The 16,024-nt window shown below is 47.1% G+C and overlaps 3 protein-coding genes across 5 annotated transcripts in view; 1 reads left to right on the top strand and 2 right to left on the bottom strand.

Moving 5' to 3' along the window:
* Window positions 1-6,632, bottom strand: LOC114803094 (mitochondrial fission regulator 2-like). The gene is made up of 7 exons (XM_029002400.1): window positions 6,385-6,632; window positions 6,192-6,296; window positions 5,977-6,101; window positions 5,233-5,447; window positions 4,639-4,870; window positions 4,379-4,562; window positions 1-3,259 (listed from the first exon to the last, which is right to left on the bottom strand). The coding sequence occupies exons 1-7, from the start codon at window positions 6,532-6,534 to the stop codon at window positions 3,218-3,220; spliced, it is 1,053 nt and encodes a 350-aa protein (XP_028858233.1). The 5' UTR covers window positions 6,535-6,632; the 3' UTR covers window positions 1-3,217.
* Window positions 6,609-16,024, top strand: part of LOC114803096 (armadillo repeat-containing protein 1-like) — a 25,648-nt gene continuing 16,232 nt past the window's right edge. Inside the window, exons 1-7 of one of the 3 annotated variants that reach the window (XM_029002404.1) lie at window positions 6,609-6,660; window positions 7,326-7,503; window positions 8,262-8,353; window positions 8,475-8,664; window positions 8,753-8,869; window positions 8,948-9,022; window positions 9,231-9,459. In XM_029002404.1, the coding sequence (XP_028858237.1) occupies window positions 7,351-7,503; window positions 8,262-8,353; window positions 8,475-8,664; window positions 8,753-8,869; window positions 8,948-9,022; window positions 9,231-9,422 (819 nt within the window). In that variant the 5' untranslated portion in view covers window positions 6,609-6,660; window positions 7,326-7,350 and the 3' untranslated portion in view covers window positions 9,423-9,459. The other 2 variants (XM_029002402.1, XM_029002403.1) reach the window with 2 other exon arrangements.
* LOC114763636 (trace amine-associated receptor 13c-like) lies at window positions 10,787-11,764 on the bottom strand. Its single transcript, XM_028953407.1, has one exon. The coding sequence runs from the start codon at window positions 11,762-11,764 to the stop codon at window positions 10,787-10,789; it is 978 nt and encodes a 325-aa protein (XP_028809240.1).

The following is a 16,024-nucleotide window of genomic DNA, read 5'->3' on the forward strand; positions in this document are numbered from 1 at the left end:
CTGAGACCTACAACACAAACACTGTACATTGAGGATATTAAGAACAACTTTCAAATATAGATGTATTGAATAAAAAAAAAGACTTCATGTCAAATACTCCACAATAATTTCGGACTTGTCCCTGTAACTACTGATTGTAAATCGCTCTGGATTAAGGACGTCTGTAAATGCTGTAAATGTAAATGTTCTCGCATCAGGACTGCAACCTGAGCTGCGGACCTTGTGACTTCTTATAAGAACGACTTTCCCACATTCGGGTTTTTAATTTACCTGAACTGGATACCAAACTTTGATACTTTGGTGGTGCAGACGGCGATGCTCACGTACCAAAAACAAAGCGTCATCATTCAGCGAAAAATTACACTCGCCCAATCTCACCATCTGATGGTGCAGGTTCAGATATTAGCTCATCAAGTTATATTCACGGTAAAGATCTCCAGCTTTCCTAAGGCCATAAAACTAAATCCCTGAAGGTCTTTAGAACCCAGACTAGTCGCACTGCAGGTCCTGTCATCACAGTCTGTAATATCTAGAGGTGACTTGTTAGATGACCTCAAGTAACTGGGTTAAAGTCCCTTTTATCACTGCGAGGAAGCAGAACCCACACAGACCTCATTTCCAATACAAGACATGAATTAAACTGGTTCTGGGGGACAGTGGCCAGAGTTGGGCCACATTACTGCACATTCGAAAAGTCAGTTGCTCTTCACTACTTTTACTTCATTAGAAAATATGGCTCTATTCATTTTCATATATATTAAAGAAAACTAACAAAACATGCATCAAAGTACAGAAAGAAACAAAAAAACCTCACACTTCATCTTTTCAGAATTCAACAAATCTGTTCAGTTTTTTATACCCTCAAATCTCTCTTTATATACTTGCGCCCTGTCTGCCAGAGCTGTTTCCATGCGGTGGCGGAACACGTTTAAAATCTCAAAGCATGTTCTTATGTTACCCACGGCCATGGACATATAATACTGAATATATTCAAGTATCAATCTCATATTTGAAATAAAAAAAGTTTGCATTACTTCTTGATTTTCAAAAATCCCATCCTCTCTATTTAAATAGCTGCCTAATCAACCTGGATAGTTTATTAAAGATTTAATTACAGATTTGTTAAATATTTCCTTAAATTAATGACGCTAAGATGCTGAAAGGTACACTCTTCTTTTACTGAAAATATATATAGAACGAGAACAAGAAATATGTAGACGAATTAACATGTAATAAATAAACAACAAAACTCCTGTAGTCTTTCCACAGATCTTCTAAAGGTCTGAGGTCTGGAGACTCCATGATCTCAGAAGCCACTCCTTTTATTACCAAGGTAAAGTGTCTTGAAGATCCATGACCATTCCTCAGTGTTCAATCTCCCCATAAAGCCTGACATATCCACTGTTGTGGACGACCATTTAGGTCTAAATCTACAGGGTGGTAGTAGCCTAGTGGGTAGAGACCCAGGTTCAAACCCCACTTACTACCATCATGTCCCTGAGCAAGACACTTGACCCTAAGTTGCTCCAGGGGGGGACTGTCCCTGTAACTACTGATTGTAAGTCGCTCTGGATAAGGGCGTCTGGTAAATGCCGGAAATGTAGAATGTAAATCTTCTTCAGAAAGTCTAAAAATGACTAAAGTCCAAGTGTAGCAGGCCTCTTTAATAAGGAAATGAGCCGTCGTCGTGTGTAGCGAACATCGCCCGACCCAGCTTGGACCTTAAGTACAATATTAATTAGCATCGGTAGCCCACGAGGGGCGAATTCCCATAATATTTGGCAGAAGGCAGTTTCATTACTAGTATTAATGTGTGTGTAGGAAGTGGGAAAGTTACGTATCATTATTATTATGACTACTAGTACTACTCGCTAAGTAGGTGCATTCATGAGGGCTTGTTCTTTATATATAAAGGCACCTCCATTTGTGACACACCCTGGATGGACGGCCTTAGCATTTGCCTACATTGCCTGCACCATGGGGCGGCCCTCATCAAAGTTATTAAGGACAAATCACACCCAAACAACAGTGCATAAGGGCATCTGCCCATCCTCCTTCCTAGGTGGGTCAGCCAGTCTGGTAAGAACCTGGTTTTCCCGGCTTGGGACCGTCACCAAGAAATACACGGTCACCTGTTGTTTGAGCTGCTTTTGACCTTGACATCAGCCCTCCTTGTGACTGGTCGTTCAGTTCTTTATGTTAAGGGGAGGAGCCTGTAATAACCGATTGACAGCACTCACATATTCCCTTTTCTTCACACCCTGCCTCCTCACTTTAGAACCACATACACACTTCTTAATGTATACACAAGTTTATTTTATCATTCAGACATTTGTACTTCTCACATCAGGACTGCAACCTGAGCTGTGGACCTTGTGACTTCTTATAAGAACGACTTTCCCACATTCGGGTTTTTAATTTACCTGAACTGGATACCAAACTTTGATACTTTGGTGGTGCAGACGGCGATGCTCACGTACCAAAAAAAAAAGCGTCATCATTCAGTGAAAAATTACACTCGCCCAATCTCACCATCTGATGGTGCAGGTTCAGATATTAGCTCATCGAATTATGTTCATGGTAAAGGTCATGACAAAAAACAGCTGCACTGAAAATCCAGCAGGCAGCTGAGAGACCTGCTGGTCGAGGGGTTCCGGGGGACGAGATCTCCAGCTTTCCTAAGGCCATAAAACTAAACCCCTGAAGGTCTTTAGAACCCAGACTAGTCGCACTGCAGGTCCTGTCATCACAGTCTGTAATATCTAGAGGTGACTTGTTAGATGACCTCAAGTAACTGGGTTAAAGTCCCTTTTATCACTGCGAGGAAGCAGAACCCACACAGACCTCATTTCCAATACAAGACATGAATTAACTGGTTCTGGGGGACAGTGGCCAGAGTTGGGCCACATTACTGCACATTCGAAAAGTCAGTGAAGAAAGAGAAGTTGCTCTTCACTACTTCTACTGCATTAGAAAATATGGCTCTATTCATTTTCATATATATAAAAAAAAAACATGCATCAAAGTACAGAAAGAAAGAAAAAAAATAAAAAAAGCAAACAAAGAATTTTTTACACAAAACTGTTCATCTGTACCATCAGCAGTGCATAATATTCAGAAGGTCTTTTAAAACACCCAAAGGTGGGGGAGTGAAGGAGTCTAAAGCAAGAGTCAGATCCCTGTGACCAGCCGCTGGTTGACCCCAAAGGTTCAAAGGTCACAAGTGAATTCTCCCCTGGCTGCGCCTCGAGTGTGGAACCTAAAAAGTAGGAACATAGAATCATTACATTTGCAGCATTTATCAGACTTACACTCAGAAGTTACAGGGACAGTCCCCCCCCCTGGAGACACTCAGGGTTAAGTGTCTTGCTCAGGGACACGATGGTAGTAAGTGGGATTTGAACCTGGGTCTTCTGGCTACTACCACCCCCTCACAACAATCATTAAATGATAGTGAACGAAGAAACACAAAAAAAAAACATAGCAGCAAGCGGTGATTAACGGGCCCTCACAAGCATGCTGCAACGCCCTGTTGTCTTTTTGTACAACAATGGACGCGTGCAGAATGATTTTACCAAACTCAGTATTCGTTGTACTGTTCCTCTGCTCCTGTGAGCGAAATACCCCTTGCTAAGCCCCGCCCCTTTCAGCCTGGAGGACTTTTTTTTTTTTTTTTTTTTTTTACAAGCGTTCATCTTGATTACTTAACGTTTACTGTAATTTATAAAATTGTTGGCTTGCCATTTCAGGACCATTCGCAATTTAGCATGGTGAACCTGCGAATTGGACAAATCATTTAGGATCCTTGTTTAAAATTCCTAAGTCTGCATTATTAAATTCTCATACAACCTCACTACCTGTTGGGCGGGCAGGGCGGGGCTGTGAGTGTACCATAAGTTTGTCTTGATGAGATACACATGCATATTAATTTTGGTGCCGATGCATGAAAGTGTGCGCGCACCAGAAGGGGTAACGTGCTAGGTGGCGCTGATGAGCCCCCTTGGCCACAGTAGCTTTGAAACATGTATGAGCTTTGCATGAATTGTTATGTTTGTTTTTTTTTAGTTTTCGTGCATAGGAGTCTGGAAGCAGGAGAATAATAATACAATTTGCAAAAACAATACGTTCAGGATTCAAACCGACAACCTCCCGATTACGAGTCCGTTTCCTTACACACTAGGCCACCACTGTGCAAAACGATTTTTACTTTGTAATGTTTTGTCCATTGTATAAATACTATATTGTTTTATGTGTGTAAATGTACATCTTGTTTTAAACAATACTGTGACCAGTTGACCCGCCGCATCCGTAGCGTAAAATAATTAATAATCGACCTAACGAGAATCTGGAAAGGCCAGGCGAGGCTGCAGCCACTCACGGCGTGGGTCTCCGGACTCCCGAACGGCGACAGCTCTGCTGACCGGTTCTCCTTGTCGAAGGAGCTGTTATGATGTCTGTGGGCAAACTTCTTCCTCAGGGCTTCCGAGATCAGTGCCACAGGGTCCGACGGACACCCAGGACCCTTACTCCGCCTCTTTCTGACAGGTGTTCCTCCAGGGGACCTGAATTCACAGAGCATTCAAACATGTCCCACGCTCCTTAAACTCCATCATCAAACACCCCAGTCCCCGTGCACACCTCTCCACCATGCGCAGCTTGACCTTGTTCAGGTCCTTCAGGACGTCCAGCATGGAGGGAGCGGTGGGCGGAGCCGGGGCTGCTGGCACCTCACGCTTGGTGGCCACAGCCTTGATCACAGCCGGGGCAGGGAGTGGTGGTGGAGGAGGTGGTGGAGGTGGAGGACAGCGAGGTGTGGAGGTCAGGACAGGGTCGGAGAGTGATGGACACGGGGTACTAGGAGAACTCAGACCTTTATATATATAAAAAAAAAAAAAAGGTGACTTGCTTGTCATTGTGACACACTTGGTAAACATGATATATTTGAGATATTTGTTGGAATGTTCAAACAGGTTTATGCTGCAGCGTTATAGCATTTTACAAGTTTAGTTCTTTGTTTTTTTTCCCCGTTAAGACAGCACAAGCGAGACATTGACAGGTTCGGTCATTTCAGGTTGTATTTTAACCCTTTGTGTCGGTCCCAAGCCCAGTTAAACGGGGAGGGTTCCTGGCGTAAAACCAGTGACAAAATCATTATGTGGCCTTTGCCCTACGTTCATACTCTGTGAGGTCGACCTGTTTGCATCTTAAGTAAAGGTTTTGCAGACCACTGACCCGAAGGATCAGTGATGATCATTGCAATCTGAGCTCGGAGCATATGTAGCTCGTTCTCCAGCGCTGAGATCTTCTTGAGGGCATCTCGGTCGGTTGGCCGCGCCTGTTCCCTGCCCCCTGGTAGGGCTGGAACTCCTTCAAAAGCCAGACCCCTGATCCTCTCCACGGACGGAGTAACGAATATGCGTGGCTCCACACGGGCAGGAACGACCTTTCTGGAACATAAAGTACAGAATAGTGAGAGGTGCCACTAATGTGCGAAAGTTAAATGTCCCCTATCATGAAAATGTGACTTTGCGAGATGATTTTACATTAATACGAGTTCCTCTAGCCTGTCTATGGTCCTGCAGTGGCTACAAATGGCGATATATGTAAAGAGTGTTTGGTTGTCTGCTTCACCGTTATGACATCATAAGGGGAAGGTTCCCGCCTCTCCCCTAAAACATTATCTCCACGATCGTCATGGCTTCCAAACGTGTGAAGCATTGCAGTTGTATGGTGATTGGATGTAAAAATTCGCATTTATTTATTTTTACTCTGAAGAACTGGTGCGTTCGTGGTTGGTGAGCGGTGTTGATGACGTCATTTGCTCTCCTCCTCATTAGCATGTAAAGCTACAGAAATCTCACTGTGGGACTGGACCAAAGTGGCTGAATTTCAGACAGAGACTTCAGATACAGAATTAGGGGACCAACAGGACCGATATAAAAGTAAAAAAAAAACCTGATAACAGGGGACCCAGACCTCAAAGTGGCGAATCGCTCTCCATCATGCTCCGCGACCCACAGCACGTCGGCGAAGGTGGCCACGGCCGGACAGTCCGCGGCGGCGTCCAGGTGTCCGCCGGGCCTGCTCACCTGCAGGGGAATCTGACAGGAAACGACGTCCGGTGAACGTCCAGGGCCAGGGCCCGGGCCCGGGCCCAGACCCCCGCAGCGACCCCCACCCCCTCCGCTCACCTGGAAGTGCAGCCGCGGGTAGGGGCTCAGCGCCAGGCTGCTTCCGATCATACGGACGACGCTGCGGTTCCGTCCGCACAAATGGCTGTCCCACACCGGCACCAACTTCAAAAACAAGACAAACACAAACAACCGCGTCTCAGCGTCGGACGTCACGGCGCGAACGCGGTAGAGGCGACGTGACGCGACCCACCATGTCCGCCGGCACGCCGAAATATTCCAGGACGCACCGCGCCAGCTCGGCGAGGTCCTCGACCAGAGACATGGCCGCCAGGCCGGCACCGGCCGCGTCGTGCCGCCGCGCAAACTCAAACGCGGCCTCGCCAGTAAAAGCCCTTCCCATTGGTCAGTGCCAGCGCCGGCAGCCAATAGCGTCGCGGGATGCACACGGCCCGCCCACCAATCGCGCGGCGAGGAACCGAGCTCCAACTTTTTGTATTTTTCCGGCGTGGCCGTGGCGGGCTGAGAGGCAAGTGAAACGCGACGGAGAGCTGCGGTTAAAAACACGTTTTATTCCCCCCTGCGGCCGCGGATAAAAACACGTTTTATTCCCCCCTGCGGCCGCGGATAAAAACACGTTTTATTCACAGCGAGGTAAAAAGAGCTCGGTTCGTGCTCTGGATAACTTTATCCGACGTTAGCCGGTTAGCCGACTGCTAACCGCTGATCGGTTTGCTTACGTTTAGAGTTTACATTTTAACGCGCTTATTTCGTACAGGCGGCTGGTTGAACTCCGCAGGCTCGACCGTCTTTTCGTTTTGTCGTTAGCTGTGTGACCCCAGCCTCCTAAAGGTCAAAGGTCACGCATTTACATTTACGGCATTTATGAGACGCCCTTATCCAGAGCGACTTACAATCAATAGTTACATGGACAGTCCCCCCCTGGAGCAACTTAGGGTTAAGTGTCTTGCTCAGGGACACAATGGTAGTAAGTGGGGTTTTAACCTGGGCCTTCTTCACAGGCGAGTGTGTTACCCTCTAGGCTACTGCCACCTCACGCAAGCTGAAATGTGCGGATGTAAACTTTAAAGCAGGAAACGTGGACCTGCGTTTAAACCCTGCATTGTTTGCACTTTTAAGCAAGACACGGCTTGACACAGGACTGTGTATCCTCTGATGGACTGTTTTTAACAGGTCTGACCCTGGGAAGTGGACAAGGATGATGGACGCACTATCAGTGGTGACCCAGCTGCGGGATCTGGCTTCGGAACCACAGAACCGGGAGGCGATTGTTCAGGACCAGGGCTGTCTGCCGGGCCTGGTCCTGTTTCTGGACCACAAAGACCCGCAAGTGCAGTTCGCCACCCTGCAGGTGGGATTTTAAACGTGGTAAAAGCAGGTTACCTACGGTCATTTAAAACCTGGAGAAAGTCATGGATTTGGAAAAGAGAGAAATTTTGGAATACGAAATAAACACGCAAAGTCATTGAAATCTGACACGTGAATGTATAACGAACTACAGTACAGGCCAAAAGTTTGGACACCTTCTCATGTTTTCTTTATTTTCCATTTGACCATTTACGTTGGTAGATTCTCACTGAAGGCATCAAAACTATGAATGAACACATGTGGAGTTATGTACTTAACAAAAAAAGGTGAAATAAGTGAAAAAATGTTTTATATTCTAGGTTCTTTGCTCTGATTACTGCTTTGCACACTCTTGGCATTCTCTCGATGAGCTTCAAGAGGTCGTCACCTGAAATGCTTCTCCAACAGTCTTCTCCAGCTCACCACAAACCATCTGGATGGGGTTCAGGTCATTCATTCATAGTTTTGATGCCTTCAGTGAGAATCTACCAACGTAAATGGTCATGAAAAGAAAGAAAACACGTCGAATAAGAAGGTGTCCAAACTTTTGGCCTGTACTTTACATGGTTCCTGTAAGACACATTTTTCTACATTTAAAACTAGAACAGGTCTTTAGTATTTTTGCTGGCTTTAAGTAGTTTTCGGAACATTTTATTCACGTGAGCTTTTTAGGTTTGTCATGAGTTTAGTTAAACCATTTTCTGGTAATATTGACTCCTTTGATATACGGATCACGTGTTTAACAAAACTGTCCCTGCGCAGACACTACGATACCTGGCAGAATCGGCCACAAATGTTGACAGGATGAAGGGTGAACTGGGCATGATGGTCAGCCTGGAGAACCTGATGGAAAAGTACGCCCTGCTTCATATACTCACTTTATTACTTTGTGCCCTATAGCGATATTGAAAAAAAAACGTCATAAATGTCTAACCGTTTATGCAGTCATGTTAAGTGGAGTTTTGACGTCTGCAGAGGTTCTGAATCGGACGACGTCAGAATGTTGGCAGACGAGGTGTACGGTGTGTTGAGTGGTCCGGGGAACAGAGGCGGATGCAGGACTCCAGCACAGCAGCCGAGGAGGAATAAAACACAGTTCTTCATCAACAGCTCCAACAAGAAGGCCAAGTCTGTCACCCTTTACATCCAGGGTCTGGATGGACTGGTACGTGTGTGTGTGTGTGTGTGTGTGTGTGTGAAACTTGATTGGTGTAGGCGTGTAAAAATGTGGGCAAATGTTCGAAAATTTGCAGGACCAGCGATGTATGTGTGAGGAGGCCTTGCTGAAGGTCAGAGGGGTCATTAGCTTCACGTTCCAGATGGCCCTGAAGAGGTGCACGGTCCGCGTCCGCTCGGACCTGCCCACCGAGGTACGTTCTGCTCAGTCTTCTGCACTCAGGCCACCACGAGGCCACAGGCGATTGATCTGACCCTCTGATGCCCTTCAGAACCTGGCAACAGCCATTGCAGCCACCAAAATCCTGACGGCCCAGCAGGTGGTTAAGAACGACACAGGAGACGAGGTGAGTTCCTCCCCTCTTCAGAATCAAACTAATCTTCGCTGTTATGGAGTTTATTAATGTCAGAAACTTCTAATTATGGGGAGTATGTAGTAAACACCTATTTTTTGTTGATGTCTCATTCTCCTGGTCTGTTCAAGAAAAATGTCCTGTTAGTAGTTATAAAACTATTCAAATTGGCTTTTAGTAGATGAATTGTCCTCTGCTCCAGGTCCTGATTCCTCTCAGCTCCTCGGAAACGGCCATCCAGGAGAACTCCCACGTGCCAGACTACCTTCCGGAAGATGAGAGCCCTCAGAGCGACCTGGACCGGGCCGTGTCCCGGACAGCAGCTAAGGACAGTGCGAGTGGAAGCTGGCTGAATGCGGCAGCCGGTTTCCTCACAAAGACTTTCTACTGGTGAAGCGTGGAGTGCGGGTGACATCTGCTGCTGGAGACCGGTCAGTTTATCAGAACTCGGTGCCCTCGACTTGACCAGAAGCACACGGAAACATCAGCATCATCTCACGGTGAAAGAAGTGTGCTTTCTGTCCTCTTGAAGGAGCTTCACCAGGAGAATGATGGTGATGGTTTTTAGCTTTAGTTGCAATTAAGAGACACCTGCAGGTGGACATCAGGCTGAATGGCGATCATTTCAGTCAGCTTTCCACTCATTTTACATCTCTTCTTCTATGTTTTGGCTCTTAATATCTTCAACTTCTTAAAAATTAGTTTGACATTCTCAAATTTTCTGTTTAAATTAGTTACTTCTTCAACATTGTCCTTTGTGGCAAATAAAATATGTAAATGTTGTGAATAAGTCTGATTTGCCCAATTTAATCAGAGAAATTACACCCACCCAGCCACTGGGGACGCTGGTCCCAAGCCTGGGTAAATGGGGAGGGTTGTGGCGTAAAAAATTAAGATTCCGGCAGGGGGCGACGTCCACGCATGATGTCGTTCCTCGCCAAATTTCCACCACATTTAATGGTGGCGACCTTGTGTTCTACCTCCTGGTGCCACCATCAACTGGCCAGTCCTGTATTCATCATATGAGGTTACCCGCATATGACTGTCCCTCCCAGGCCCAGCAACGATGCTGCTCGTGTTCTGCACAGAAGACTACAGGCCACGTGTCAGGTTTCCCTTTATTCCCTGACAAGGAAGAGGAGTGTTTACATACCAGCAGCGCTGGCACAGTGTTCCTGCACTAGTCACAAATGCTGATCGTGAAAGCTTTATATGATCGCACGTCTTTATCTCAGCTGTAGGACCTTACAGGGATATGCATATTCATAATCTACAAACCAAAACTCTTGGCTATGCTCACATTTTTTTTTTTTTTTTTTGATAAAATGTCCATTACAAATAGTAGATGGTAGTAGCCTAGTGGGTAACACACTTGCCTATGAAACAGAAGACTACAGAGTCACAGGTTCAAATCCCACTTACTACCATTGTGTCCCTGAGCAAGACACTTAACCCTAAGTTGCTCCAGGGAGACTGTCCCTGTAACTACTGATTGTAAGTCGCTCTGGGTAAGAGCGTCTGATAAATGCCATAAATGTAAATGTAAATGTACAAATACATGTTTTTTATTACTTATATGTATATAATTTTTGTATGAATGAAAATCAGTGATCAGGAAAGATCCTACTGATCAAATTAATTATATAACATTCAGAAAATATTCCTAATACACACAAACAGTATTCTACAGAAAGTTACATTTTACTGTTGAATGAAGCATCAATTTACTGCCACTTTAAAAAAAAAAACACCAGGTTATCATGAAATGACATTTTTCAGTGACGAGTCGGGGTTGAATATCTGGCGAGTTAGTATGAGTTTGACGCTTTTCTGAAACCAGGGGTGGAAGAGGGCGTAAATAACAGGGTTGATGGTGGAATTAAAGCAGAATAAAATGGAGAGGCATTTTACCATGATTGTGAACGCCTGTTCGTCAATGAAGTCATACAGCAGTGAACTAATGTAATATGGCAGGAGAGCAGCCATGAAGACGGCCACCACCACGCTCAGAGCTTTAGCCGCCTTATGCTCAGACCTTGGAGCTTTGCTCTGGTGGTTTGTTGGCTGGATCACTGCCTGGATGGCCACCACATGCTTCTTGGCCATGATGAATATTTTCATGTACAGGGTTATTATGGTGGCTGAAGGCAGGATAAAAACGATCAGGAGGTCACAGATATACAAGGCCTGGTTCATGATGATGGAGCATTCACCAGGACACGCCTGAGTGCTGTGGTATAACCTGTTGAAATAGAGTAAACATACACTGTAGAGTGAAGAGCAAGTCCAGATGCAGAGGACAGTTGTGAGGATCAGTCTGAGCGTGACTACATTGGAGTAGTGAAATGGGATGTACAAGGAGATGTAGCGGTCCACAGCAACCAGAGTGATGTTGAAGACAGAAACCACCGTGAGCTGCGTGCTACAGAGTTTGTAGATCTCACAGAGCATGAAACCAAACATCCAGCAGGGCTCAATCGTGAAAGACATCTGGAACGGCATCACCAAGATGCCCACGAGAAAATCAGCCACAGCCAGGGACAGGATCAGCAGGTTGGTGGGGGTGTGCAGCTGCTTGAAGTGGCAGACGGAGACGATCACCAGCAGGTTCCCACACGCTGTCAGAAGCACCACGGCCGCTGTGGACATGTACAGGAAGAGGTAGACGTCTGGGGGCAGGCGTCGCTCAGCACACGGCACACAGCTGAGCGTGTCGTTCACCTCCTCAGTGCTCATGCTTCTCCATGGGTGGAGACACGGTTCTGGAGAAGTGCAAAACTCAGCAGCCATTTATATGTTTGTCATTGGACCGCTCCTCCCACAAATGGCACCTCAAATTCACCCAAGACCTACATTTCGTCATCATCATTCATTAAGGACTACAGCAGGGTCTCAGCTTGATTAAAGACAGTAGTGAAATAAAAAATAAAGATAAATATCAAAAGAATTTGGTTGTGCTCAGCAAGGTATAAAGACTACAAAGAACTGATGTAAAAAAGGTGGGGTTTATTACATGAGCAGAGATGGATCTTAATCTTTCCTATCCTCCAGCACTGCATTACTTCATCCAATATCTAGGAAAGTATCTAGGAAACCATTCATATTGACTCTGAATCCTCCTCCACTAGCTGTTCAAATATCAAACAAAAGCTAAAACCCTTCCTTTTAAGGAAAACTTTGATTAAATACGGCTTTTACATATTTTTAATAACATAAAAGATGGGTTAAGAGTTATTAAACTAATGGGTTTTGCAGATGGGGTTATAGACACCGGTTACCGTCTTCCCATTCCCGTCATGTGATGCTGACATCATGTGACAGGACTGCCCTCTCCTCGACTGACCCTGCAATGGAGTAGGTACGCCACCTGAAATCCTCAATGATTGAAGGGTCAAGGATGAAACACCCAGGGATCAAGGACCTCTCCTACGGTCCATAATCAGTCCAGTGGATCAGGTCCTGCTCAGGGACTCAATGGTAGTAAGTGGGGTTTGAACCTGGGTCTTCTGGTAGAGGAAGATGAAGGGCCAATGAAGCTAGGTGACAATTTTTTTTACTCAGTCCAGAGGTATAGATTTTTAGTGGAGAGCCAAACCTGGGGCTGACGTCGGTGGCGTTGCTCCACATTGCTCCAAGTTGAATTATTCAAAGAACAGCACCTACCTGGTATTACCAGGGGTTGAGTTGTTTAATGTTGTGAATGGTTGTCTGTCCTAGCTGTAAAGGGAGCATCACTGTCCTATGACCAGTGTCGCCACTCTTCCAGAGCCCATTTGACCGCCAGCAGCTCACAGTCCCCTACTCTGCCACGCTGCTGCATCGGACTGAACTGTGGCAACCCAGAGACCAAAGGACTCCCACTCCCAAACAGAGCCAGTGGGGCCAGAACACACCAATTAGCCCCCGGGAGTGAGTCAGTCAACCACTGTGCAGCCAGCCACAGACTCTGAGAACCACCAATTCATTGGCATGGAGTGTCGTCTACGTGACAACGACTCTGCTCAACTTGCCTCATCTCAGTAAGCCCGATCCTCTCTCCTGCTTTCCACAAGCCTGTTTCACCACTGCCACTGCTGGACCATAGACAGGCTAGAGGAACTCGTATTAATGTTTAATCTCACAGTAACATCTTCATAACATGGGACTTTTAATATTTGTTTCACAAAATTTTTATCCGATCATCCATTTACATTTAAAGCATTTATCAGACACCCTTATCCAGAGCACCTTTCAATCAGTTGTTACAGGCACAGCCCCCCCTGGAGACACTCATGGTTAAGTGCCTTGCTCAGGGACACAATGGTAGTAAGTGGGATTTGAACCTGGGTCTTCTGGTTGATAGGCGAGTGTGTTACCCAATAGGCTACTACCACCTGATCCAGGCATCACCACCCCCAGAGGGGCAGTTTAACCTAGGTCCAGGGGTGGAGGCAAAAAGACCACCTGGTCCCCACAGCAAGAATGAAGCCCACTGGCCCAAACCTCGACTGGGCAGCCAGATCGTCCTCTCAGCCCCCAGACCCAGCCGGAAAAAGAAAAGCAAGTGTGTGAAAAGACCCCCTGCCTCCCCTCACCTGCTCAAATGTGCTGTTGTCATGTGTTGTTCTAAAAATGCTTTTAAAACAAGGGAGGGGTATAGCGGGAGTATAGTTATGAAGATGTGACTTGTGAGTTGATTTAACAGTAATACGAGTTGCCCCAACCTGTCTATGGTCCTGCAGTGGCTAGAAATGGCCATTCTACTTTGTCGTTCATAGATCGGCAGCTCAGAGGGCTGTATCTGGAATTTTGCCCCTTATGACATCATAAGGGGAAAGGTCACCTCCCGTTTCTCATGCTTTTTACGCTCCACCCCTCCCATAAAACAGTGTTTTTAAGTTCTGTTACGTTAGACTCTGAAGAACCGGTAGGTTCTTAAAATTTTTTTATCTGGAAAATGTTGACACGACTTCCTGTCTGCTTTAAACATTGTGGTTGGTGGATGGTTTTGGTGACGTCATTTCCGTGAATGCCCGCTCAACTTTTAAGACCACTCTCCTCCTCATCCCACCTCTCTCCTCCTCATTAGCATTTAAAGCAACAGACGGTGAAATGGCACATTCTGTAAAATCTCATTGTGGGATTGGATCAAAGTGGCTGAAATTCTGCACCAAGGCTTCATAATAAGGGACCTTTCATCTTCATGAACACGCAGAAGTAAGTGGAGATTACACTCAACGAATCAGCATCTGAGAGAGGGATCCAATCATGTGGGCCAGGCTGACCTGTCCATCTTGCATTGAAACATTGTTGCTCTCAGGCACTGGATTGGTCTATCAAAGGTACTAGGTTGGGTCCTACAATACTGAATGCTGCCTTTTCTTTATGCATGACTTCTACTGATTCCTGGACCTAGAGGCAAATAGAGATAATGTGGGAGGAATCATGAGGAACTTTGTGATCACTTGTGTCAGAATTGATGGCACCTGGGCACATCACATGTGCCCAATCCGGACAGCAGTTTAAAGCCTGTGACTCCGCCCCTCTGCAGCGGTGACATTTTGTGAACTTGCCAACTTTACCTGAAAACGTTGTGTAGTTGAGGGGGGATTGCTCCGCTCATCGTGCCCATCCAGTATTGTCACGAGGTCTGTTGAGACCCACGTCCCATCCAGAGGAGTGAGCACAGCGAGGAGGAAAGACAGCAACGCGGGGGTAAGCTGGTGGAACAAGGCGACGGGAGGTCACCAGCCAGCAACTGCCTTCTTTCTGTCTCTGTCTGTGTGTGCGTGTTATTTGTGTCCATATGCCGGGGGTGGGGGGGGTGCAGTTCGGGGTGAGGGCTCCTCCTGAGGAGTGTGGGCGGGGAAGCAACTGAGCTGGGTCCTCCGGTAGCCAGTAAAGAGGGGCGGAGTGCCTTAGAGCCCCCTGGAAGGCAAGAGGACACAGCTGGGACAGGCAGGAAGAGGGCCTGCTTGTCCCAACAGAAGCAGAAGGGGCTAGCCGGATGGTCTGGCAAAGCCCCCACACTGTCACCAGGGACGTGTAGTGAGAGAGGCTGCATGTGCCCAGAAAGCATTAGCCAGGGGTGCCGTGAATTGTCGCTGGAGGCTCTGGGACCGCCTTCCTGCGTGGTTCAGGGAGAGAAGCTGGCCTCTCTGCCAGTGGGGACGTGTAGTGAGATGGGCTGCATGATCCCAGAAGGCACCAGACAGGGGTACCGTGAATGGTCGCCGGAGGTTTCGGGACCGCCTCCCTGCGCGGGCTGGTTGAACTGCCAGCAAGGACGTGCAGCGAGAGGTGCTGCATGTGCCCAAAAGGCACCAGACAGGGGTGCTGTATGTGGTTGCCCCAGGCTCCGGTACCACTTCCCTGCGCGGGAAAGGGAAAGAATTAAGAGGCGTCAAAGGGGAGGTGCAGAGATGCCCGCACGTACCCAGAAGGGTCGGCCCTGATTTATGTGTGCAGGTTGGAGGGTCCGGGGTCGCCATGCTGGACCACGTCAGGGAGCCAGCCTGAGGGTCTGGGGCTGCCGTTCTGAACCACGTTGGGGAACCAGCATGAGGGTCCGGGTCCTCCAAGGGGAGGACACAGCAGAGCAGGAGCCCTGCGGTTGCCGCTGTCCGCCCCGCTGCCTTCACTGACGGTACTGCTGGAGCTCCGAGGACGTAGCCCTTGGAGGGGGGGCTCTGTCAGGATCGATGGCACCTGGACACATCACCTGTGCCCATCACCTGTGACAACTGTTAAATGCCTGTGACTCCACCCCTCTGCAGCGGCGACATTTTGGGAACTTGATGTGAACTTGACCTGGCAGCGTTGTTTAGTTTTTGAGTTCTGGCAATCGCTACACACCTGCGGGCAAGTTTGTGTTTTCCTCTTTATTCCCTGTCTTCGGCCATCAAGCCTTGTTTTGTTTCTATTTATTATTAAATCATTGTTTCCCTAATGTCCCGCCTCTGCGCTTCCTTCCCCCGTCGTGACAACTTGATTCTGCTTTCAACCACTTGCATGTGG

The sequence above is a fragment of the Denticeps clupeoides genome, chromosome 14 (assembly GCF_900700375.1).
Source record: "Denticeps clupeoides chromosome 14, fDenClu1.1, whole genome shotgun sequence".
Lineage (NCBI taxonomy): Eukaryota > Metazoa > Chordata > Actinopteri > Clupeiformes > Denticipitidae > Denticeps > Denticeps clupeoides.